Source organism: Hyperolius riggenbachi, chromosome 4, assembly GCF_040937935.1.
Source record: "Hyperolius riggenbachi isolate aHypRig1 chromosome 4, aHypRig1.pri, whole genome shotgun sequence".
Lineage (NCBI taxonomy): Eukaryota > Metazoa > Chordata > Amphibia > Anura > Hyperoliidae > Hyperolius > Hyperolius riggenbachi.
The window spans coordinates 381,035,068-381,062,124 of NC_090649.1; the positions used below are offsets into that span (position 1 = coordinate 381,035,068).

Genomic DNA, 27,057 nt, shown 5'->3' on the forward strand with positions numbered 1-27,057 from the left:
AGATATTGCTTCAGTGGGTAAAAATAAGAGGTGGGGGCAGTCATCATAAGTTGCAGTCTGGCTCTTTTTCACTTTGGAATTTACAGCAGATGTCCGCTTAAAGGGATACTGTAGGGGGGTCGGGGGAAAATGAGTTGAAGTTACCCGGCGCTTCTAATGGTCCCCCGCAGGCATCCTGTGCCCGTGCAGCCACTCACCGATGCTCCGGCCCCGCCTCCGGTTCACTTCTGGAATTTCAGACTTTAAAGTCTGAAAACCACTGCGCCTGCGTTGCCGTGTCCTCGCTTCCCCTAATGTCACCAGGAGCGCACGGCGCAGGCACAGACCATACTGGACCTGCGCAGTATGCTCCTGGTGCCATCAGCTGGAGTGAGGACACGGGAACGCAGGCGCAGCGGTTTTCAGACTTTAAAGTCTGAAATTCCAGAAGTGAACCAGAGGCGGGGCCGGAGCATCGGTGAGTGGCTGCGCGGGCAAAGGATGTCTGCGGGGGACCATTAGAAGCCCCGGGTAAGTTCAACTCATTTTCCCCTGACCCCCCTACAGTGTCCCTTTAAAGCTCTGATCCAGTCAAAGGCAAGGGATCTTTTCAAGCGCACGCTCTCTCTCTGTCTGTCTATCTCTCTCTTCCCTCCCCTTTGGAAAATTGAATCAGTAGCATACAGCAGTTTAAATTTCACCTGAAGTGTTATAAGGAGTTCAGCATATACTGTAGGCATATGTAGAACTAGTCCTACCTACTAAGAAATTGTATTAAGTCCCTTTCAGTTTTCCTGCATTGCAAGTGTTAAAGTGTACCAGAGCCAAAGCTTAGGTACAAAAAGAGATAATTACCTAAAGAGGGGGAAGCCTCAGGATCCTATTAAGGCTTTCCTCTGTGTTTTGCTGTCCCCCCTTGCTGAGTGCACCCCCCAAGAAGATTACAGACAACAGAGAACAGCAATCTTATTGGGCCACGCACTCCTTCTGCCATCAGCATTGCCACGCATGAGCAGTAGCATGAAGTTGCTTGTGTGATGGAGGAGGAGCTGTGCAGACCCGATGTGGGGGGGGGGGGGGGGCACTCGTGAGTGGGAGAAGAGGACGCTCAGGGGAGCCTCAATAGGATCTTGAGTCTTACCCAATTTAGGTAAAGCCTGAACTTTGACTCTGTTCTGTTTAAAAGACGGATTGTCATCCGCAAAATCAAATTCCATTTACCGTCTGCTCTGTGTCTGTTATGCAGCCTGCAGCCTTACCCTGCATTGCAAGCACTCCAATCTATTCAGAAATGTTTCTGCTGTAATAACTATCAAAAAAAAAATCAGGAGGAAAAAAATACTAAAACTGAGGCGTCTATAGTGTATCATATGGACCCCCCCCCACAAACTCTCTCTAAGCTACACTGAACAGCTACACTATACTCACCCCTGCTGAATCCACCAGCTGAGCTACACTACACTGCACTACACACTACAGACTGCCCTACAGACTACACTTCACAAATCCCTTCACTGTACTGACCACACTACACAACACTAATCCTTGCTGCCCTACCAGCTTAGCTACACTAGCAGGGGCAGACTGACCATTTGGGCACTCGGGCATTGCCCGAGGGCCCGTGGTCAGCAGGGGGCCCGAGGGCCCGTGGTCAGCATCGGGCCCGAGGGCCCGTGGTCAGCAGGGGGCCCGCCCCTTGCGCCCCTCCGAGGGTATTGGTGCTTTCTTGCTTTACTTGTGAGTGACTGTCACTCTGTGGGTGTCCGTGGCCCTGCTGCTTGTTTTTTTAGTGGATAGGTAAGCATAGCTCCCAACTGTCCCTCTTTCGGAGGGACAGTCCCTCTTTGGGAGTCCTGTACCTCTTTCCTCCTCATTTGTCCCTCTTTCAGGACTTTGTCACTCTTTCTATGTAAATATATATATTTCTCTATTAAAAAATGTGTTTGACTCTAAACTTCATTCCCATCCTTTAAATTGATATATCACTAATTTTAAAATGTTAATATGAAGGAAAATGAACCAGGATAGAAAGGACCATTGTGGTTTGAATTATAAAACAACATATTTTTCTTATGAAAACTTTATGGTATGTGTGATGGGGCGTGATCAGGGGTGTGTCAGGGGCATGGCTTAAGTGTCCCTCTTTCTCATCTCAAAAAGTTGGGAGGTATGGGTAAGTGCTTCCCTGCGCACTCTGCACCTATTTTTACTATATCTTTGGTATATTAGACGCACCCACTTTCCCCCCCAGGTTTGGGGAAAGTGCAAAAAAAAATACAGTACTTATTTATTATAGTATTTATATATCGCCGACATATTATGCAGCGCTGTACAGAGTATATTGTCTTGTCACTAAAAGGGGCTCACAATCTTGTCCCTACCATAGTCCTATGTCTGTGCATGTATCGTGTAGTGCATGTTTCATAGTCTAGGGCCAATTTAGGGGGAAGCCAATTAACTTATCTGTATGTTTTTGGGATGTGGGAGGAAACCGGAGTGCCCGGAGGAAACCGACAGAGACACTGGGAGAACATACAAACTCCTTGCAGATGTTGACATGGCTGGGATTCGAACTGGGGATGCAGTGCTGCAAGGTGAAAGCACTAACCACTACGCCACCGTGCTGCCCAATATGTACTTCCTATATTTTTATTAAATGTTATTATTTTTTTGCGATAGTGCTCCTTTAATTCCAGGTACTCCTTACACTAGCATTTCACTCTAATTGTTCACAAAGCTAAGTTGTCTATAAAACCGAGTGGACATTGTAGATTGCACTGTCACAACCTGATTTTTCATGTAGTGTGTCTACTTCTCCTTAATGCAGATGGTGCTTCTTTTATATGCGAGATAGGTAAAACATTCATGATGAGAACTGTGGATTGTCTTCCGCTAAAATACTTCTCTACGTGATAGGCTATGTTTACAAGTCAGAAAGTCACATAAGTATGCATATGCCCTTGAAAAAAATCTGCAAATTGTCTTTTAAATAGAAACAAAACAAATCTGGAAGGAGAGAATTTGGTATAGTGAGCCTGCATTGTTCTCTCTGGTGTGTGATTTTTCTTTCTGTAATGATCCCGTGTGCTCTAAATTCAGGACATTGCTAGAGGCATCAGTCATATTTTATAGGAAGAGACAGGCAGAGCTGGGTTTTCCCTCAGAAAACCTATTTTTATATGGCTGTGTTGATGCTGAGGGGTGTTAGGCTAGAGAAGGAGAGGAGAGATGGCTTTAGGAGACCCAAGCACACAGAAGTCCTTTTACTCTTCAGTTATTTTCGAAAGTAAGAACAGTGCTGCTTTCCAGTGATTCCTGTGCTATACTGATCCTGAAAGGGAACCTGAAGTGTAAGGAATATGGAGGCTGCCATCTTCATTCTCTAATAAACCATGCCAGTCGGTTGCCTGACTTCAGACTGACAGTGTGCCCAATTTCTAGTATGCAGTCAGTGGGTTTTGTGGCACATTAGATATAGGCAGACAGAATTATCATGAACAACCATTGTGGGCAACCTAAGCTGCAAGTGTGCGCAAGGGCCTTAGAGCTTTAAAGGGAACCTAAACTGAGAGGGATATGGATGCTTCCTTTTAAACAACACCAGTTGCCTGGCAGTCCTGCTGATCTCTTTGGTTAGAGCAGTGGCTGAATCACACACCTGAAACAAGCATGCAGCTAATCCAGTCTGACTTCAGTCAGAGCACCTGATCTGCATGCTTGTTCAGGGGCTGTGGCTGAAAGTATTAAAGACATGGGATCAGCAGGAGGGTAAGGCAACTGGTATTATTGTAAAAGGAAAAATCCATATCCTTCTCAGTTTAGGTTCCCTTTAAAGGACAACTGATGTGAGAGGTATATGGAGGCGCCACATTTTTTCCTTTTAAGCAATGCCAGTTTCCTGGCAGCCCTGTTGATCTATTTAGCTGCAGTAGTGTCTGAATAACAACAGAAACAGGCATGCAATTAATCTTGTCATATCTGACAATAGTGTCAAAAACACCTGATCTGCATATCCGTGTTTAGGGGCTATGGCTAAAAGTATTACAGGCGGATGATCATCAGGACAGCCAGGAAACTGGTATTGCTTAAGGAAGTAAATAAGGCAGCCTCCATATCCTTCTCGCTTCATTTTACATTTAAAGTGGTCTGAAACTCAGCATTTCTTCTTTGCTCCAAAAGATTTTTTTTGTTTAGCCTGTTTAGTTCCCCCTCATCTGTGACTACGCACAACTGTAATTTGATCTCTTAGCTGTGTCAACTTGCTGCCTCAGCAGAACAGCTAATTTGTAAACACAGGATGTTAACCCTATGTCTGCTTCCATGAAAGCAGGAAGTAGACACCACAGTTTTATTGCAGGATTTCTAACATCTGTAACAAAGATGTGTAAGCTTGACCACATGTAGCATTCAGTGCATGTTTTACCCATATTATTGTAGTGGGATGAAATGAGAAGTACTGTTGAGAAAGGATAAATAATGTCCTCCTGCTCTGATCCAGCACCACTTTTCTCATTAGTTTCTGTGAACCTGCCCAGTTCTTATAGAGTTGCTTGTTTAGATGTATTCAGATCAATCCAATGTTGTGCTGTGTGAGCCTGCAGAGTTCAGTTAGTTTAGTGCTGGTTTTAATGAGGGATGTTGCTATTCAGGGAAAACCAATAGTGTTTGAGAGCAAAAACAAACATTATAAGCCAGAAACTAACTTTCATTTAATAGCAAAAGGCAGGCAGGATCACTGCATGTGCTCTTTATAACCTTTCAATCACACATTTAACAGGGTTATCCCAGTAGCCTAATTTTTGCCATAGTGCAACTTTATCTATGGAACCTGTCATGAACCTGACAAAATTTAGTATTATACCCTCCTACAGTATAATTTATTAGATAAGTAGATTTGAGAGCCTCCATTTTGACTTTTCTGCATCTCTAAAGAGGCTTGAAATCGTTTTAACATATCTAGGACACAGTGCCATAGCAGCCAATCATCTTTCATATGAATAATCATTCAGTTGCTATGTACAACACCTTCACAACGCTCAGGCCAGATATACAAGGAAATCTACAGTGAAAAAGTCCAGTGTATATGCCCCATTCACAGATATGGATTGATCTGTTGTTACTATGTTCTATATTGTCTATTTTGTGTATACCATTGTCTGTATTATTATGTATCCCATGTTTGTACAGTGCCACAGAATATGTTGGCGCTTTATAATTCATTAATAATAATAATATTCTGTAGACATGGATATCATATACTTTGGTTATGTGTTATGGTTGCATTCACTCATTTATATAATATGTTTTCTTCATTGTCTTCCAGAGCAAAGAGGTGTCTGCTGCAATTCTGAGCACGCTTGTTCTTGATGGAGAATCAGTCTACAGCTTGACAGCCAATCCAATCTTCTTAGTGCTGGCCAGAGTTATCCTTGTGAACCTGAGGAACAAACTTACAGCATTCCCGGTAAGAAATGATCTGTGTCTCTGGACATGCTCTGCATAGAGGATTGCGTATTGTCATTTGTCCTTTCCCGAGTTCATCCACACTGCCTAACCCATTATTATGTTAGCTGAAATTTTATTTGACATGTACAAGGTGAATTGAAGACATTTTCTTGCTCCTAAATCTCAGAGTAAAGAGAATCTTTTCATTTTGACCAAGGATCGGGGCCCACTACGAACACGTTTGCCAATCGCAAAATGCTTGTATTTGCGATTATACACTGCAATTGTTGTCACGATTCCAGAAGCAATCTGAAGTAATGGGATTTGCCCCTGCATTCCTTCAAGGCTATACTCTGAAAATGCTGCTTCTGCGATCTCGAAATTGCAATGCTGCAGTGGAACCAGTGGGTCCTATTGTTGCAGTGCTTTGCCGATCACTGATGATTGGCAAGTGCACTTGTAGTTGCCCCCACCTAGTAGTTATTCTGCATTCACATTCCGCCTTCATTATATTCTGTTTACAGATTTCCAAGGGTGTTTTTTTTTTTTTTTTTCTAATTCTTATACCCCTCCTCTCTTAAACATTATATGCAATACATATCACATTAGTGATATGTCATATGTCTATGTATGTATCATAGTCTAGGGCCAATTTAGGGGGAAGACTATTAAGTTATCTGTATGTTTTGGGGATGTGGGAGGAAACTGGAGTGCCCGGAGGAGTCCCACACAGACACTGGGATTCGAATCGGGGGACCCAGCGCTGCAGGGCGAGAGCGCTAACCACTACGCCACCGTTCTCCCCACGATCCTATCTAATTTTTTCTATTTTATTTGTAAACTATAAAAACATTTCATATTAAAGTATTTTAAGCCTCTAACTATATATATTTGGCATTTTTGCATCTCTATGTTCTTTTAGTTTTGCAAATGAATGGCAATATAAATTGAGCTTTAATGGATGGGACCACTAGATGCGGCTGAAGGATTTTAGTGAAGTCCATTACACAAGGAAGCTAAAGGATGTCTCGCTCATACTTAAAAATAAAATATATTTCACAATGTCTAAGAAGGCATCAAATGAGTCTAGTTCTTGGAAATGAAAGATTAAAGATTTCCATTTACATTCATCTGTTCATGCACCAGTCGTTTGGGATCAGACAGCAGAGAAATGGCCTTTTTAATGTGAAAAAAATATCTGCTTGCAGTGGTGGAAAGTCCCACATGAGCAGGGTGACTCTGGGTGTAAAATGAAGCTGGCAGGGGCTTTCTGCTCATCTTGCGATTGAATGGATCCTGTGAACTGATGTGTTTGATGACTGAAAAATACATATATGGTCTGCTGATGTTTGCGGCGGACCCCAGTCTTGTGACGGGTGCTCTAAAAGAGATGCTGTCTGAAAAAAGATTTGTAGAAATCGGCATTGTTTGCATATTTGACCAGATTTTAGTTATAACTTTTAAGCCTCATCCTAATATGAAAACTGGACAGACATATTTGCTTTGATAGTGCCAATGAAGCAGCATGAGAGAAATCAGATACATTATCTTTGGTGAAGGGTTTTGCAACGTTTAATCATTCTTGGCCTACAGCTGCTGGCACGTACATGCAAAAAGTACATTTGTTGTTTGGGGGCCAGAGAGAGCAGGTAGTGGAATATCGGTAAAATTAGCGATATTCCTCTATTTAATTCCTTTACCATTATCTTACTAACGCCTAAACTTATTCTGGCATTAGTCCTCTCTTTACTGATGCCTAAGCCTAACCGATACCCCATCTCAAAATTTGACAATATTCTAACCTACTCTCACATGGGACTTCCTGTGCTGATGCCTAACCGACTATCCAAACCAATGTCTAACCCCCCTCCCCTTCTCCCACAGATATCCACACTGGTTGGCCATTAAGTAACTATCAGAGAATTTGGACACCATCACATGTGCCCATGTTAATAGCCTAGGTTAGAACCTATGATTAGAAATAGCGGGTGCCGGAGCCATGGGTGCTTAAAGCGGACCCAAACCAAACATTTTTTTAATTCAAAAATTTAGTTGCACCTCTCTGACACATACAAATATAAATAAACACCCCTTCAAGCCTATTAGCATTTCAGTGCATGCTTTTCACCCTCCTCTTTGCATAACTAGGGTTATACAGGTGGCAGCCATTAGCAATTCCTCCTTTGCTGGACACCATCTACTCCACAAGTTTGCCGGATTATTTGCCGGCAATATGAAAGGAAGGGAGGGGTTTCTCCAATAAATGTAAAATATTTTATATTTGTCATCATGCAGCTGAAAAAAGGCTGCTATTTATTATTATAATTTAGAAAATAGATTTTATTTCTGAAATCTTGTATTTTTAGTTTGGGTCCACTTTAACAGATATTACTCGAAGCACCTGCTACCGTATTTGTAGCTGTAGGGCAATTGCTTTTTTTTTTTTTTTTTTTTTTTTTTTTTTTTATTGTTTTGGGTGATTGCTTTTTAATCAGGCATCCAAATTTCCAGTTATAACAGCTAATCAAGGCTATTACCATAGATGTTTATGGGGGAACCCAAACGTTTGTGCCTAAATTGCCTAATTCTTGCAGCGATTTAGGCAAGTTATGCTAATGTAGCTCTCATTAGGTGCCTTATCAACCTTTGTTCAACCTCTTTTTCATAGGATAAACCTTATGAAAATGTCTGGTTCTCTGTTTAATATTACATCTACTTGGGATGGTCAGTGAGATGGTATTAATTATGATTTGATGCAAATGTTATGCTAGTGTTATACATTTTATGCAGCTTGGAAATGGATCAACAACTATCATGCTTCTCACTGACCATCCCTATGTACAATTTTATGTTACAAATTACAAATCTAGCAATCATTACCCCTGTACAAATGACAAATGCAGCAATCATTGCCGCTCAACTAACAGCAATCATTACAACTCAAGTGAAAAGTGCACTGAGAGAACTTTGTGAACTCCATGCAGATAGTGTCCCAGCTGGGATAGGCAATCCATAAATTGATTGCATATGTAGTAGCAATCACCTGGTCTTTATAAACAAAAAGTGGTGGGTGTTTGTTGTAAGAAGTGGCCTTAACCACTTCAGGTTATGGGGTTATTGCCCCTTAAGATTCCTGACAGTTTTGGCATTGCAGATGTGTCGTTATTAAAACAGCAATCATTTTTATAATACTTATTCCATCATAATGAGATATATACAGTTTTTATTAGGATAATTTAGGCTTTCTTTGGGAAATAATTTTTTCCAAGAATTTTATAGCAAGAAGTTTTAAACCGGGATGACACCATTTGCACAATAGATGAGAGAAACGACTGGCACTAGATGTCAACAAGAAGGCATGGGTCTGATATACCGGATTCCGTACTCAATGCATACACGTGCAACTCAGAAACAAGCACTGTATTTGTAGCAAAAAAGAAAACGAGGCACTGTGATTGCAAAAGTGAGGTACCTTTAATCCACGGTTGGAAGACACATCAGGGTGAACAGTGGGGGTGAGGGAGGCCTGACAGCTGTTTCGCTTAAAAACAAAGCTTCCTCAGAGGCCAAGGGAAAGAACCCTTGGCCTCTGAGGAAGCTTTGTTTTTAAGCGAAACAGCTGTCAGGCCTCCCTCACCCCCACTGTTCACCCTGATGTGTCTTCCAACCGTGGATTAAAGGTACCTCACTTTTGCAATCACAGTGCCTCGTTTTCTTTTTTGCTACAAATAGGGATGATACCATTTATTGGCTAACGTGAAAAAAAAAAATAAGAATAAGCTTTTGGCTATTTTGCCCTCATCAGACTCCAATCCTGTGAATGCTGAAAAATTGTTAAGGCACACAGCTATATGCATGCAACATCAAAAGGGGATACATATGTTTTGGGGGGAAACATAAATGTGTCATTACAATGCCAATTTTTTATTTTGTATTTGTATTTTATTTTTTGTCGGTTTTATATTGAAAAGCTTTATTCAGAAGCATAAAAGCAAAGTATAAACAGAAGTTCATAATACAATATCCAAAGAGAAACCTTGTCTCGCTACATGAAAAAGAAAATTAAAAAAAACAAAAAACGGATTTGCTGCCCCCTGGCGGATTTTTAGCAAACCGCCAGGAGGGTTAAGATGCTCTTGTGAAAGCAAACATTGTCTGTTGCAGTGGAGCTGCAATTCCTTTCATGCAGGCTGCATAGTTTTGTCTGCCTTTTCCTGCTGTCAGCTTGTGATTGATTATCATTCACCTGTGTGGGAATCTGCATGTCTGCTCCCATTGGATGACCTCAGTATAAAGAACTGCTTCCTGCAGTGCTCCACGGGCTATCATAGTTTCAGCATCAGCCTGTCTGGCTGTTACTCTGGGCCCCTGACAGTGTTTCTAGTTCTAGTGTTAATTCATGTGGACTGCACTGATCTCCTGCATAGGAGTCAGTGAGTCCTTCTAGTCCTGTTCCTGTTTATCAGTATTTGTTACTTTGCTAGACTTGCATCATATATTGGTTTCTTTGCCGATATATACGGATACTAGAACGTTTGTTATTTTCCTTGTATTCGTGGTACGTTAATATATCAGTGCTGCTGATATATACGTACTCGAACTGTTTATATCCTGTGTTCAGTCAGTCAGTTTTAGCACATTTCGGTAGGTTTCGCTTATCGTGATCACCAGTGCTTAGTTAGCTCAGTCTTGTTATTGCGAATGAGGCCATCGCTGCGTCCGCGATTGGCTACCTCATTTCAGTCTGTCCTGTTATGAGCGCTTGCTGTCACTAAGGCAGTGACTAGTTTAGCAAGCGTTTATTCTGTCTACCTGTCCCTGTCTTTCTGAGTTCTGATTGATTCGCTCAACGCTACTTTTGCGCTGAGCCACTATAGTTAAGTTATGTTTTTGGTTGCACGGATCTACGCCTGCTCTGTGCGCCACATCTCCTACTGGAGTCAGTCCTCTCCTCCACTACAACTGGGGATATCCTGGTTCCTTGTGCTTGCGTGTGTGTCTCTTTCACGTCAGGCTCTGCATTGTGCTGACTGTGGAGAATATACCACCGAGCATAACAGAAGTTTTTTTTTTAACATATATATGCATAGTGGAACATACTGCTTGCTTGGCAGTTGGAAACAGACGTTATTTCCCACAATGCAGTGATTTTCAGAGACAGGAAACTGACAGGAAACTGTCATGGTCATGACATCACACCGTGGGAGGGTTTTTTACCACCATATCAGTCACACAGATACCCCCCTCCTCCGATGATCTGATGGCAGTTGTGTGGGACTTGAACAACAACAACAACAAAATAATTGTAAAGTGCTTTTCTCCCAGAGGACTCTAAATCCCATAGCCTTGTATCAGATCAATATAGTATAGCAAGAGGTGTTACAGGGTAATGTATGCGATCATAAATGCCAGACTAAACAGGTTGCTTTTCAGTTTTGATTTAAATGTGTCCAGGGTTAGAACTGTCTTGATTGGTTGTGGCAAGGCATCCCAGAAGGATCTGGCTCCAAAGGTTTTGAGTTGGACTTTGGGGGTGGTCAAGTAGATTTTGTTGATCTGAGGTTGTGGGGGGAGTTATACAGTTGCAATAAATCCTTTAGGTGTCCAGGGCCTAAATTGTGTAGAGATTTGAATGTCAGTAAGCCAATTTTAAAGAGAATTCTCCATTTTATGGGAAGACTGTAAAAAGAGCAAAGGATCGCTGTTGTGTGATAATGGTGGGGTTGGCCTGTTAACAGCCTTACAGCAGCATTCTGTACTAGCGGCAGAAGGTGGACGTCTTTATTTGGAAGGCCTGCATAGAGGGCTTTGCAATGTGTGATGAAGGCATGAACTAGAGTTGGAATATCCTCTGAAGGTATGAGTTGCTTATGCAATATAAGAGATTCTAGCTTCACATCTCTGCTCAACATTCAGCATGTCTAATAAACAGCAAGTCAATCCTGTTATTTTTTAGCCAAACCATGTAACATAGTGGTGAATTGAGTAAGTGGTCACTCGGTAGTTTGCTAAAGAGGAGAATGGACATATTGTGGTAGACCTGTACAAATTGTCATCAAAAAAGTTGATTATTTTTTATTTCTTTTTGAAGTGATGAAAAACTAGCGTGTACATAGATTTAGTGGTCATTAATGTACGAAGATCTTCTGGAAAGTAACAGCCATTTTCAATTAATCAACTTCTGATTATCTTTCCACATAACCACATAACCACCAACTTTTCAATAGGGAAAAAAAAAACATGAAACAACCCCACCCCATTCCCCTAACCCATAGGCAAGGAGCGTGATGCTACTATAACAAATGGATTGAAAACCTTGGGTACTTATCCGTTAGCAGGGCGCATCCGGCAGGTGGCGCTGTTGTTGCTAATTTCATTCATACTTACTTCACGTAGTAGTGTGTGAATGGAACCGCCGCAGGTGGCGCTTATTACATTTCTAGTGAACATAACAATACAGTGTTAATGTTAACTAATACATTGTGTTTGAAGTGGCCGGAAAACTGTCACTTAATGGAAATAAAATGAAGGCGGCGGCAATGTAACAGATGAAGCCGCCGGTTTCGTCTGTTGTTCTTCTCCCCCTTTGCCCTCTCGCTTCTATACAATGCTGGCAGCCTGCGGGGACATGCATGTCCCCCCAAAGTCATTGGTCGCGGAAGGGAATCCTGGTTGTTTGCTTGCGACGAACGACTGTGGGGGGACACGCATGTTCCTATTCCCCCCCCCCCCCCCCCAGCTGGCAGTGTGTCCCCCCCAGCTGGCAGAGGGCAAAGGGGGAGAACAACAACAGACAAAGCGGGCGGCTTCATCTGTTACATTGCCGCCGCCTTAATTTTAATTCCATCAAATGACAGTTTCCGGCCACTTCACACACAATGTATTAGTTTACATTAACACTGTATTGTTACGTTCACTAGAAATGTAATTAGCGCCACCTGCAGCGGTTCCATTCACACACTACTACGTGAAGTAAGTATGAATGAAATTAGCAACAACAGCGCCACCTGCCGGATGCGCCCTGCTAACGGATAAGTACCCAAGGTTTTCAATCCATTTGTTATAGTAGCATCACGCTCCTTGCCTATGGGTTAGGGGAATGGGGTGGGGTTGTTTCATGTTTTTTTTTTCCCTATTGAAAAGTTTATTAAAATTTTGCAACATACATGTTATTGGCGTAATCAGCTAACATGTGAACCATATTTAGATCAGGTAGCGTCTAACATAAGCCTTAACAAGTAAACATGTAACATCTTATTTCACTTTTTGAAATATAGCGAGAGTTATGATTGATCTGCTGTCCATAAAAATTTTTTGAACCAAGGGTAGCTTCACGGATTAGATACAGAGCATGAAATGGACAACTTTTGGAAACTAGTTGGAAAATAAGCAGATTACATAGCATGTAACAGGGAAATAACCGGTCCTCCAGCGCCAGAGAAAGAAAAGAAGAGTTTAGAGAAGAATAGAGAATGAAAAGAAGAAAAGCAGAGGAAAGATAGCGAAGTAGACTGCTAATGTTAACCCAGCAATAAACATTTATAGTCTTCTGAATATTGAAATTCCACCCATACGGACCATATGAGAAAGAATTTTTCAGAGCGATCTTGAGAAAGAAGAATCAATTCTTCAATTTTAGCTAAAGAATCCATTCTCCTAATCCAGTTAGCAACTGTTGGTGGTGAATTAGACTTCCAATGTGCCGCGATAAGCGCTCTTGCTGCGTTGATCATGTGCATAACGAGCGAACCCTTATATGATTTCAATGATTCACTGGTATTATGAAGGAGCATGGAGCTAGGGGAGAAATTTACTTTGGAGCAGGAAATCTTTTCAATCCACATGTGGATAGCTCTCCAGTATGCGGTAAGTAAGGGACATGACCAATAGATATTACATCTCCAACAGGCTTCAGAAACGGATGGAAATATTTTGTGTAAGACTACTGGGGTTCTGTACCAGCGAGACAATATTTTAAAGCCTGATTCTTGTGTGTTCACATTCAATGTTCCCTTGTGGTTGATTGTAAGGATTTTTTGCCATTGTTCCTCCTCTATAGATGTACCCAAATCTCTCTCCCATTCTTCCTGATATTTAATTTTTTCTGGGACTGTCGTTAGAATCAGCATTTGGTATAACTGAGATACTAGATGTTTGTGAGGGCCACTACTCAAGATTAGATTCTCAAAAGAGGAAAGGGGCTTATTCCAATTAAACTTATCTTTCACAGTAGAAAGGTAATGACGAATTTGAAAATATTGCCATTGTGCGAGTGGAGTTTCTGGGCACAATTGGGCCATTTCTGTAAATGATTTTACTACCCCTTGAGAAATAAAATCCATTACTCTCGGACATCTATTTGGGATCCATTCTTTCAAAAAAGGTATGTCAGCGTATGGGGTGAAAGATGGGTTGTCTCTTAAAGGTGTTAGTTTACCCGGAAAGGTAGCCAAGCCAGCATTAGGAAGAGAGCGTCGCATGGAGCGTATTGTGGCCATCATGATAGGGTTTTGCCAGGATTTTCTTTGGCTCTGAGTGGTATCCGTCCAACCCAGTGTGCTAGCAGCACAATTGGCTGTTTCTTGCTCAATTATCACCCATTGTTTGGGAGAAGTCACGTTTGCCCACTCAACCACCCTACACAATTGGGAGGCCAGGTGATATATAGTCAAATCAGGGAGTCCAACTCCTCCCAAGTCTTTAGGTATGGAGAGGGTAGTTCGCCTAATTCGGGGGGGTTTATGACCCCAAATGAAGCGATTAATGTAAGTTTGGCAAGTCTTCAAAAACCGTGCAGGAAGATCTATGGGCAAATACTGACTAATATATAAAATTCTGGGCAGCAAGTTCATTTTAATCGAGGCCATTCTGCCGAACCATGTTAAGCTCTTCTGTTGTCCCCATTTTAATAAGTCTGTGTTAAGGGTGTTGGCAATCTGTTCGAAGTTTGCTGTGAAAAGGTAATTTAGGTTAGAGGTGATGTTGATCCCCAGATATTTTAAAGATGAATTAGGCCAGGAAAAAGGGAAGGAGGTTCTGCATAGTTGGGTTGTCGCATGGTTTAAAGATATGTTAAGTGCCTGAGACTTGTGAAAATTTATTTTTAAATTGGACAGATCACCGAATTCCTCAAATTTACGCATGGGATTGGGGATTGATATAATGGGGTCCTGTAGGTAAAAAAGATCATCTGCAAATGCCTCTACTACTTGATAAGCAGAACCTGTCCAGATTCCCTTAATGTTTCTGTCTGATCGTACTGCATTTAAAAAGGGTTCCAGGGTCAGGATATATATCAAAGGAGAAAGTGGACACCCCTGTCTGGTTCCATTTGTGATTTGGAAAGGATTGGATAGTACTCCGTTGGCCTTCACCCTAGCAGAGGGGTTAGAGTAAAGGAGGCCAATCCACTGTCTCATGGAGGCTCCCAGGCCAAGGTGTGACAGGGTGGTGTGTATATAGTCCCACGCCACCCTGTCGAATGCCTTTTCGGCATCAGTAGATAAAATGAAAGCCCGGAGCGAGTGCTTCCTGGCATAAGACATCACGCCTATTGTTCTCATGACATTGTCCTTGGCCTCCCTTCCTGGCACAAACCCCGATGTACATGTCGGTCTATGTGGGGGAGAAGCCGATTTGCGATTATTTTAGCTAATATTTTAGCATCCAGGTTTAATAGGGAGATTGGTCTATAATTGGTGCAAAGTTGTGGGTCCTTTCCTGGTTTTGGGATCACCGATACATACGCTTCTAGGAACTAAGAGGATGGGACCATGCCATGAGAAATTTTATTGAAAGCCTCAACAAAGGCGGGTGCCAGCAGTGAACTGAAAGTCTTGTAGTATTGGGCTGTTAGGCCATCAGGACCAGGCGCTTTACCTGTTTTGAGAGCTTTGACTGCTAGTATAAATTCGTCAGTTGCAATTGGTGCTTCCAAATCCTCTCTGTCTGATTGGGATAGAGTTAGGGGCTTGGAGTGTTCTGTGAGAAATTGGGATATTTTGCTGTTTCTCCTACTTTGGGATTGAGGGTCAGATGACTGGGGAGTTAGATTGTATAAAGTATTGTAGTATTGTTTAAACTCTTCTACAATATCTTCAGATTTGGCTACTTTTTCCTGTTGCTTGTTTATAACTGAGGCAATGTGAGAGTGGTACCATTGTTTACGTAGTGCTTTTGCCAAGTATTTCCCGCTTTTATTGCCCATCTCGTAGAATATACGCTTTCCTGCCATAATCTTTCTTTTGGCCTCAGTGTTTAGTAGATTGTGTAGTTTAATTCTAGTTGAGGTTAATTCTGCTAGAGTTTGTTTAGCTAAGGATTGTTTGTGCTGTTGCTCGAGCCACAGGATAGTGACTGATAGTGTTTTGATACCCTCCTCCCTTTTTTCAATTTTGCTCCCCATCTTATAAAGTGTCCCCTAAGTACCGGTTTATGCGCTTCCCAGATGGTCAATTTAGCAATATCAGCTTGATTGTTTCTGACAAAGTAATCATTGATCACTTCAGAAGTCTCAGAGATTCTCGATTTGTCCGATAAGATATGTGGCTTAAGTCTCCAGCACCATGCTTTCGTGATCTTGTCGGGTAACTGCAAGGTTATAGAGATTGGTGCATGATCTGAAAAAGATTGAATGCCAATTGCAGAATCTATGACAGCAGACAGGTCCCTTTGGGATACTAGTAGGTAATCTATCCTTGTGTATTTGTTGTGAATGGGAGAGAAATGGGTAAAATCTTTTTCCTTGGGGTGTGAAACCTGCCAGGGGTCCATAAGCGTCAGTTTTTGCAGTTGGGATTTAATAATCCTCAACGCCTTATATGATAAAGCGGAGGAACCATTGGAGCAGTCTAGTAAGGGGTTAAGCGGCACATTGAAGTCACCTCCACATATTAATATACCCTCAGTAAAACCCAAAAGTTTTGATAAAGCGGATACAAAAAAGGAAGGTTGTGATTTATTTGGAGCGTATAAAGACGCCAAAGTAATTTTGTATTCCCCAATCCTGCCTCTCACAAAGAGACTTCTTCCTTCTGTGTCTTGATCAATTTCCTCTACTTCAAAGGGAATCTCCCTGTGTATAAAAATAGATACACCTTTAGTTCTAGTCGTAGATGATGTAGCATGAAAAGCTAGAGGAAATCTACAATCAAATTTAGTTGGGATATGCTGTGACCTGAGGTGGGTCTCCTGGAGAAAGGCAAACTGAGTTTTCTCTTGTCTCAAAAAAATCAAATATCATAGAGCTCTTTTCTGGCGTATTCATACCATTAACATTTAAAGACACAACCTTCCATGTTTTAGTGGAAGTGTGCGAATTCAACCTTGTATCAGTGTTTAGTATACTTGACATTTTTAAGCCCACTGAGGATGTCATCCAATTGGAGCAAAGCCCCAGCAATATAGTAGGCAGAGAGAGATAGAAAAGAAGGAAAAGTAGAGTCAGAAAGGAAGAGCAGAAAAGAAAGAGAGTCTGACGCTGGTCAGACCGGTTTGAAGAGTAATATAGTGTAATCCAATATATTGAACCACGTGGATACGACAAGGTGGGTCGCATCCACTAACTCTGTGTGGTCAGAAAGTTCAGTGATGAATAACTCACTGAGTGAGGGTAGTAGAAGATGCACACAGAAGATGTAGGCACAGAACAGTTGTGTATTTACCACTAAATTTAGAGAAAATGTCCCATCATTGCCACCACCTTCCTTGTACATATTTCACTAACATCATCCCATAGTTACCTTTTATATTGCAAACAAATATGAGAAGACAATTAGGTATAAGTATTAACATTTCTTGCCCAGGATATCACCTGGCCCCAGGTTAGAAGAAAAAATTATAACCAATCTAAATCACCATCCTCCCAATCCCTATCAATTACTAAAATTGACTGATATATTATTCTAGGTAGGGACTCTGTATAACTGTGAAGTCCATTAGGACCAAGACCCCCAGAAGCATTCACTACCAGTTTGGTCTAAAACATGTGGAGAACAGTGATTATCCTATGTAAGCTGTGTTCGTGTGAGTCTCTTTTCCGCCCATTAAAAGTATGAGTCTGCACTTATCTAGCGTAGATATTGCTAACTAAAAGTCAGTTTTCAATCTTTTCCAAAAGGTTACAAAAGCTAGAAAACGGGAAATAATAGTAAACAGAATGGGGAGGATTAGGGGACTCTCTGATACCACCCAAATTGTAGATATGGCCATCATACAGTCACAATCATTCACCATCAGAGGCCTCAGAGTTGTATTCAGGTGTATTAGGATCCCTCTAGGAAGCAGGGCTCTTATGCGGAGATCTATGGCGAGTGTTTTCTGTGTCAGTCAGCTCTTTTGAACTTTTTTCCCGAGTCCCATTAGATTTAAAAGGTTGCCCAAAAGGAGGATCATCCCAGACTGGAATATCAATTGTTGGTAAATCCAGATCTCGACAGAAATCGTGAACACCCGCAGCGTCTCGGAGAAAGAACATTTTACCTCCATGTAGAACAGAGTGCGTGAATGGAAATCGCCATCGGTAGCTAAGGCCTTTGTTTCTGAGAGCTTGTAACAGGGGTTTTAAAGCCCTGCGTTTGGCGAGAGTAATTGATAGATCCTGGTATAAATGTACTGGGTGATCATTAAATAAAATGGCGTCTTGTGATCTCGCAGCACGCATAATGTCTTCTTTCAGTTGAAAGGAAGCTAGGCAGCATATTATGTTTCGAGGTTGGCTGGATTCAGCTGCGCTGGGCCTTAGTGCTCTGTGAGCACGTACGAAGTCTATTGGAGAGTCTTTAGGTTTATTTAGGAGATTATTAAAAACTGCCGAGAGGGCCTGTGGTATCTGCTCATGAGTAACAGATTCAGGCATATCTTTTAGGCGAATGTTGCATCTCCTTCCCCGATTATCCAGATCTTCCAGGTGGCTAGCGTGGTCTAGTAGCCGTACTGCCTGTTTCTCCGAGGCCTGTTGGAGTCTGGAGAGCTGTGTAGTCTTTTCTGTGTCCGCCTCCAGTGACTTCAGCCTCGTGTTAAATGCCGCCATGTCACTGCGAACTTCCGCAATTACTGAGTGGAAGGTTTCTTTTCTTCCCCCATGGCGCGGATGTCTGCCACTGTCGAAGGCTTATCCGTGTGCGGGGAGGATGCCTGGGAGCCACGGTCTGAAGGGGAACGGGTTGCGGTACCTCCTTCGTTGGCGCCATCTTAGGTGTCTGGGTGTTGCTGCGCAGGGTTCGGAACAGCTCCGGAACGGTCTTTCCTGTCGGCACTTGTTGCGACTTGGGGTGCACCGGTGTATCCTGGGCTTTGCGGGAGTTTCTCATAGCCGGTATGGGACGGTGATAGGGCTTTTATCCGCAGATTTTGGTGGATCAGGCACGGGAGCTCTGAATTAAGCGGCCATCTTCATCGGCGTCAAGCCACGCCCCCCGGGTTGTTTCATGTTTATGTTGCTGAACAAACAGTGGCATTCTGAAGTCACATGACAAGCGTTGCAGGGAGAGAAGAGGTTAACCTGAGGGATGCAAGTTAAATTTGACAGAAAGAATATCAGCAAACAGCTGCTACCTTCTGGACGTCCCTTATATTTAAAGGACCACTAACGCGAAAAAGTTGGCAGTTAAAATCTGACATAACCGACAGGTTTTGGGCTAGTCCATCTCCTCATTGGGTATTCTCAGGGTTTTCTTTGTTTTCAACAGCATTTCCTTAACCCAGTCTAACTGCCAAAATAGTAAGATACCAGCCAGCCTCACTACTAACTTGCACACTATTTGTCAGTTAGACTTCCAACTGCTGTGCAGGAAATGCTCTTGAAAACAAAGAATACCCACAGATTCCCCCATGAGGAGATGGACTGGTTCAAAAACTTTCAGTTCTGTCAGGTTTTCACAGCCTACTTTTTTCGCGATAGTGGTCCTATAAGTTCTGTTTTATCTTAAGCAGTCGCTGCTAGCTGCGTGCTCCCTGGAGCAAAATAATAAAGGGATACAGAATCTTTGGCAGGATTAGTATAAGCTGGATAGGTCATCATGCAAACACCCTGATGCTTGTCACTTGATAGCACGCAATATCTAAAGGATAACATAGGTACATGTAATATGATTGCGCTATCACAAAGCTCTTATGCGTATTGACCTGCTTTAAGTAAAGTATGTCAGCTTGTAATTTTGTGATTTTCACTTCAAACTTAAATTCTCCTGTCTGCTGCCCTTGAAGACTCGGTAAGAATACAAATGATTGTCTGCTCAGATAGAGCCTTTTATACTACTTTAATTTTCTGTTCTTGACTCTGTGGCCTTGGGGTAATCTAAAAATAATAAAAGAAAGGGAATGTTCCAAGGAATATAAAAGATTTTGAGCTGTTTAAAGTGTAAATTGCATTTTTGTCAATGTTGGGCTTTGTAGTGTGGCAGCTGGAATTCTCTGGATCGTGATTTCTTATTTAAACAGGGCAAATTGTGAAAAAGGCATTATAGAAACAGTTTAAGTTTTTTCTTTCTCTCTCTCTTTTTTTTTTTTTTTAAGTATTCCAACCTGGCACTATTTTGGAAGTCATACCTGCACAGCAAGTACATTTTGAACCTCAGTTTATTTACTTTTTTATATGCATTTAATATAACATCATTTAAAATAATTATTCATAAAAAATGTTTTGTAAAAAAAAAAAAGTAGCTTTTGCAAAAGATAAAAGGAAAATAATTCCTGCCTTGCTTAGTTTTGAAACAATCCCTGTTTAGTTGTGGGGAGAGTTATTGCTCTGTGAACTTGGGGAAAAGCCTCTTTGCCTGTCATAGCTTTTGTGAGACGTGAGAAGCATGGATAATATTAATATACCGGTATACATGTGGTTTGTAGATAATTAGTTTTAGTGATGTTAAACCTGTACAAGTGCTTGTTTTAACTCACAGCCATTTATGTTTTCTCTGAATAGCTCTTTGAGTCCGGTGCTGCTTCTTGGTGCTATCTAGAGTTTAGGAGGAAGCGATCTAAATCAAATACATGGGTCTCAATTCAATTGGAATTTAAAGGATTATTGCAGTGCATATAAAATGGAAGCCAGATATGATACAGTATCATTTCTATTATTATGACACGTAATGTTCAAATCCAAACTACAAAAAATTGCATACATGCAACAGGGGTGTTATTTTGCTTGGGTACTTTGTGTTCTTCCTTCCTTCTTCTATATTCACTTCAGGTTCACTTTTTTGTAACATTAACATTCCACCCCATTCCTTACTTCCTATTGGCATGAACTAGAACAGGCATGGGCAAACTTGGCTCTCCAGCTGTTGAGGAACTACAAGTCCCACAATGCATTGCAAGAGTCTGACAGCCACAGTCATGACTCATAAAGGCAAATGCATTGTGGGATTTGTAGTTCCTTAACAGCTGGAGGGCCAAGTTTGCCCATGCCTGAACTAGAACCTTATGCCTAAACTAACACCATCCCTTACCTTTTTAGCCTTTTATGTCATCTTAACCCTCTAAAAGATCCCTAAAACTAACTTACCATCCAAACTATCAAAATATGTAGTTTAGGCTAATCTTAACTTGACCCTAAGGCCTCGTTCACATCTGCTGCGCTGAAAAACGTGTTAAAGCGCAGGGTAAAAAACGCATGCGCTTGTGCGCGCTTTCGTCCGCGTTTCTGTGCGTTGCGCTGCGCTTCTTTAAAGCACGTTTTGCTTACTGTAGCAGCAGCAGTTGTCAATAAAACTTTGTTTTTGTATGTAAATGTATTTTTTTCTCCAATTAGGGGTAAAAAACGCATGCGCTTCTATGCGCTTGTACGCGCTTCTATGCGCTAAAAAAGCGGACCCATTCACTTGCATTGCTGTGCGCTTTCCAGCTCAACGCACAGAAATGCCTGCAACACTACGTTTCTGTAACGCTGCTCAGCGCAGCGCATAGATGTGAACCAGCTACATTTAGTTACATGGAAAAATCAATACCTTGCTGAACGCACAGGGCAGTGCGCTGTGAAAAGCGCACAGAAACGGCCCTGATGTGAACGAGGCCTAATACTAACCTCTGCAGTCAATGATCATTGTAATTATTTCCAGTTTCATCCTTGATTATCACTCATTCACTAATGAAGGTGCAACACAGACTGCTGCAGTAATCAAGTTTTTTTTTTAATAGAGGTATAATGTGTATATAGTTTTTTAGTCGGTAGTACATTTTATTACATTTGTAATATCTTTGATGACCTGCTTATTTTTCAGATGGTTTCTTGTTGGACTCTCAGATGCGTCTACATTCACCAGCAGTTGTTGGAAGAGAGATCTCCTGAGCTGTTTGCTGTGGCACAAGCTAGCATTGATGAAGGTAGGTTGGCCATGTGTAAAGCCTCTCTTCAATCCATATTTTCTTTTATCATTAAGTCATGTAGGTATGCACCTCCCAAGCTGTAGCTATAGAGGAGTAGCCTGTGATGTGACTGGCGTGCAACCAGGATGTGAACCATGACTAGAGATGCCATTACACAGCCTCAAGTAGAGCTGAGTTGCTTTTCTTAAAAGTCGATCTGAAGTTAGAAAAACACAAAACAAAACATGCACGTAAGACCATAGTGTGTTGGTTTTAAAAAGAATACGCACAGCATCCAGCTCAAACTAATATTCATCTGTCTGAGTACTGAGGAGCTGCAGCAATCAAAGTAGGAAATTTAAAACAAGGTACATTTTTTAGCAGCATCTTTAACTGAGCAGTTTATGAAGCCGACGAATGGAAGGGCTTTACAGTGTATAATAATCCACAAGGGAGATTATTAAGGAAGATGAACCATACACAACAACTGAGAGCAGGAGAGGGGATGGTAAGGAATACATAGTTCTGTCTGCACAGAGAATGCAGAGAACATTTATCATAACGGCACTCTCTGCCTTGCTAAAACAATATTTGGTGAGGACTTGGCTGTTCTATAGATTACACTTGAATTACTTTCATCCTTTTTTCCATTCTTTTCTTTTGCTCAAGATAATTATGTCCAAGGAAGTGTCTGAGATTTATTGCGATACTTTCTATTTTTTGGCAAGTTTTCTCGCCTGTCTCTCTCTTTTTTTTCAGTCTTTACTACAGTTCACCTTTTATATTGTATCCCACTTCTTAGATGGAGAAATGTTTGGCAGTGATCCAAGAATATGCTCATCCTATACATTGATTGTTTTTCCTGTTGGCATAATTCTCGTCTCGACAGCGTAGCTGCAGAATTCTGTCTGCCTGAGCTATCCGTTTTGAAAGCAAGAGGCTATTAAAATGGCAATACATTTTTCAGATTGAGCCGAATGTAGCATAGCACATGCTTAACAGCACGTTTATGTTCCCCAGCATCTTTGCAGTAATTTAGGATGGAATTTACTTCAGTTGGAATTTTTCTTAAATGTGGCTGGAAAAATCTATAAAGACCATAGCACTGTTATTTCATAATTGAGTTCTGTGATTTGAAAACAGTCTTTCTTGACCTCTCCTGCTGAGATATCAACTCGCTACATGGCCTCTTATTTTATTAACTTATCACTCTTAAAAAGAATAGGGCAGTATTCTTTTACCAGGTTAAGTTTTACATGTGGTTCCTCTGATTCCTCCTCCCCCTCAGTAGGGCCAGCCTGAGGATAGGAAGAACAGCACCAGGCCCATTGCCTGCAATACCAGTATTTCAGTGGTGGTTTACCAGCTAAGTATTACAGTTATGCAGAACTAGATTCTAACCGAACTCAAATTCTTAAAGGGAACCTGAAATGAGTAAAATTATTTAAAATAAACACATGACATAGCTGCAAATGAATATTACATACTAACCTCACCGTCCGTTTCTCTCAGAAGCTCACCATTTTCTTCTTACAGTGATCCCTTCCAGTTCTCATAAGATTTTGTCAGAACTGAAAATACCAATTGCTGTCAGTTATATATCAGCAGCTGTCAGTTACAACTGATGAGCATGGTAATGCCCATGTTTCTCTATGGCTCAAGTGGGTGATATTACAGTTTAACAGTGTGCTGACCAGAAAGCGGTTATGGAGTAATGGTCATTTTTAAAATGGAGGACAGAGAATTCCCTTGATCACAGTGGGCAAACAGGACACAGGAGAGGAGAAAGAGATTGATGAGTAGACTACACAGGAAATCAGTATGACCTGTGTATGGTTATTTTGACTTTTTATTTTCAGTTCAGGTTCTCTTTAAAGAACCTCCCGTGTAGTCTTCTCATCAATCTTTTTCTCCTCCATTTTGAAAATGGCCATTACCCCTCAATTGCTTCCTGGGTCTGCACACTTTGGAACTGTAATATCGCCCACTTGAGCCATAGGGAAACATGGACATTACCTTTCTCATCAGTTGTCCTTTCAGTTATAACTGACAGCAACTGATATAATTTAGTTCTGATTTTGTCAGAACTGGAAGGACTCTCTGTAAGAAGAAAATGGTGAACTTCTGAGAGGGACTGACAGAGAGGTAAGTATGTAATATTCATTTGCAAATACATCATGTGTTTATTTTAAATAATTTTACTTTGTTCAGGATTACTTTAAGGTTACAGAAGATCTTAATTTTCTACATTCAAAAGAGTCTTACAGCCCCAATTCCACATTTTTTTTTCGGCCAGCCTCACCCCACCAATAGATTGTGGTGACCTGCTAGTCCTTTAAACTCTCTCCAGGGCCCTTTACTTTGGGAGTCATGTTTAACACTACCTGCCAAACAGACTGCCCTCCTTCCCTCGCCAAACATTAGTCCAGGAGTCAAAAAAAGATCAGTTCTTAACTTTTATATAAAAAAGAAGTGTAATCCAAAGGTCACTCAGTGCCTATAAAAAAAACTGTGGTGCAATCAGAGGTTATTGAATTTTCATACCACCAATATAATGTGTTTCGATGATCACAGACCTCTTCTTTAGGATAAAGTGCTTGAAAGTAATACATAAGTGCAATTATCAGACCATAAATATTCATAACCTAGTAAACAATAGCAAATACACACTTAACGTAAAACTATAATGTTATGAGGATATATATAATTGGATAAATTAGTAGACAGTCACTACTAATAAGACAAACAATGGACAAGACTTGTTTATTTTACTCAAACAGAACATTTTGTAAAATATTAGTTTTATGCACCTTAATCTGTAGATTATTAGCTCTTCCATAGTGAACTGTCTGGCATCATTTAGGCACTGTGTTGTTTACATCAGACACACTCTCATTGCTGCTGATTCTTACTGTTGCTTTGGGATTTTGTTATATCTTGGTCAAAGCAGTAAAGTATATTAACTTGTACCACAAGTATAAATATATACTGTATATATAAAATATGCTATTCACTAGTGACTAGGTACACACATTATTAAAATATTTTCTTAGTTACGTTCTTGGCCACAGCTGTAAACGATATGACTTTCTTCTCCCAAAAAAAATATTAATATACAGGGTGGGCCATTTATATGGATACACCTTAATCTTCACAGCATAGACAATTACTTTCAGATGACCCCAAAGATAAAAGTCTAAGGGGGTCAGATTGGGAGACCTTGGGGGCCATTCAACTGGCCCATGACGACCAATCCACTTTCCAGGAAACTGTTCATCTAGGAATGCTCGGAACTGACACCCATAATGTGGTGGTGCACCATCTTGCTGGAAAAACTCAGGGAACGTGCCAGCTTCAGTGCATACAGAGGGAAGCACATCATCATGTAGCAATTTCGCATTACCAGTGGCCTTGAGGTTTCCATTGATGAAGAATGGCCCCACTATCTTTGTACCTTATATACCACACCATACCATCAATTTTTTTTGTTCCAACAGCCTTGGAGGGATCTATCCAATGTGGGCTAGTGTCAGACCAATAGTGGTGGTTTTGTTTGTTAATGTGACCATTCACATAAAAGTTTGCCTCATCACTGAACAAAATGTTCTGCGTAAACTGAGGGTCCTGTTCCAATTTTTGTTTTGCCCATTCTGCAAATTCAGTGCGCAACAGGTATATTACACCTTCCCCATGCTCCACTTTCTTTGCATTGGAAGAGGTGGATGCACCATAGGGGATACTGCAAAGCTGCGTTTCTCATGGAGACTTATGGTGGATCGCACAAGGAGCGTGCATCTTTGCAGAGGTAGCTTCCTGTTTGTGTTGCTTTTTTTTATAGTACAATCCATTAATGCTCCTCTTATTCTAGTACTCCCTTGTAATGCTTTCCTTTTTATTGCTCTCTAGTTCATGGTCCTCTCATTATCAGGGCTGTGGAGTCGATACAAAAATCTTCCGACTCCAACTCCGACTCCTCAGTTTATGAAACTACGACTCCGGGTACCCAAAATAGCTCCGACTCCTCGACTCTGACTCCTTAGTCTAATACTTAACAGGGCTGTGGATTTTGTACAAAAATCATCTGACTCCGACTCCAACTCCCGACTCCGACTCCTCAGTTTATGAAATCAACGACTCCAACTCCGGGTGCCCAAAATTACTCCAACTCCACAGCCCCGCTCATTATCATTCCCTTCATAGTGTTTCCTTCATTGTAGTGCCCAACATAATATTCCCCTCATTATGCTTTCTGTTAATGTTCATTATAGTTCCCCTATTAGTGCCCCCTGCATTATAATACCCCCAGTAGTGCCCTTGCATTATTTTGTCTCCATTAGTAATGTAGTACCCCTTGTATTATTATGCTGCCTTTAGTGCCTTCCATATTAGTGCTTCTGTTAGTGCCCTCTCTCTTATACAGTACTAACATGATTGTTTCCTACATTATAGTGCCTTCTGTATTATATTTGCTTCTGATAGTGTCCCTTCCGTTATAGCGCCTACATTAGTACTTCCTGTTTTGCAGTTCCCCTGTTTTGTACTGTACTGTTTTGATTTACATCAATTTAAAAAAAAATTGTGAAAGATGGACATTTGCTGAAGATAGCCTAGTATCTAAAATAAAAAAAAGCAAAAGAGCACAATAAAAAAAATCACAGCTTTTATCTGTAAGCTGTTGCCTACCTCTGTACCACTACGTCATTTCCAAACCTTCAGAGACCTCTTTTACTCTTGAAATTAGGACTGATGGATAGTCTGGCAGAGATGTATGACGCACTGGATTACAAGTCTCAAGCGTTGCCTCTTGACAGGTGTGATAGAGAAAAATACCTGCAATACATTAATCATTGCACTTCTCCAATTCGGAGTTCAGTATGTCTGAGTATGTAATGTGATATGGCTCTAGCAATGGTGTACGTACTTGGCAACAGTATTCAATTAACTAATCATTAACCTGACAGATCTTTAGTGGATGTTTCTTTGTTCGGGTAATCTATACCTCCCATATAGGCCATAACTTGAAAATATTTGAAGTTCAGAGTCTTACCCAATACTAATATGTATGGCATTCAGCCATTAGGAACACATTACATACACAGATAATTAGAAGGAAATGGGGGTCTGATGGTGCCTTTGTTTACTCTTTTTGGAGAGGGGGAGAAAATAGTCACCCAAAGAGTTAAAAAATACACACACAGTGTAAATAATGGTTACTGATATAAATGGAATAAAATTCACACACCTGGGTTTAGAAGTGTTTTGTTAAAATGTTCTAATCTGTATCCATTTTTAAAATGCTTTTCTTCATATGTGTTTTTGTATTCCCTTTCT

At 41.1% G+C, this 27,057-nt stretch overlaps 1 protein-coding gene across 3 annotated transcripts in view; it reads left to right on the top strand.

Annotated features, from left to right (window-relative positions):
• TTC27 (tetratricopeptide repeat domain 27) overlaps window positions 1–27,057 on the top strand; it is a 564,428-nt gene that overhangs the window by 160,976 nt on the left and 376,395 nt on the right. For all 3 annotated transcript variants that reach the window (XM_068232111.1, XM_068232110.1, XM_068232112.1), the window contains 2 exons: window positions 5,303–5,443; window positions 21,642–21,744. In XM_068232111.1, the coding sequence (XP_068088212.1) occupies window positions 5,303–5,443; window positions 21,642–21,744 (244 nt within the window). The remainder of the gene's footprint in view (window positions 1–5,302; window positions 5,444–21,641; window positions 21,745–27,057) is intronic.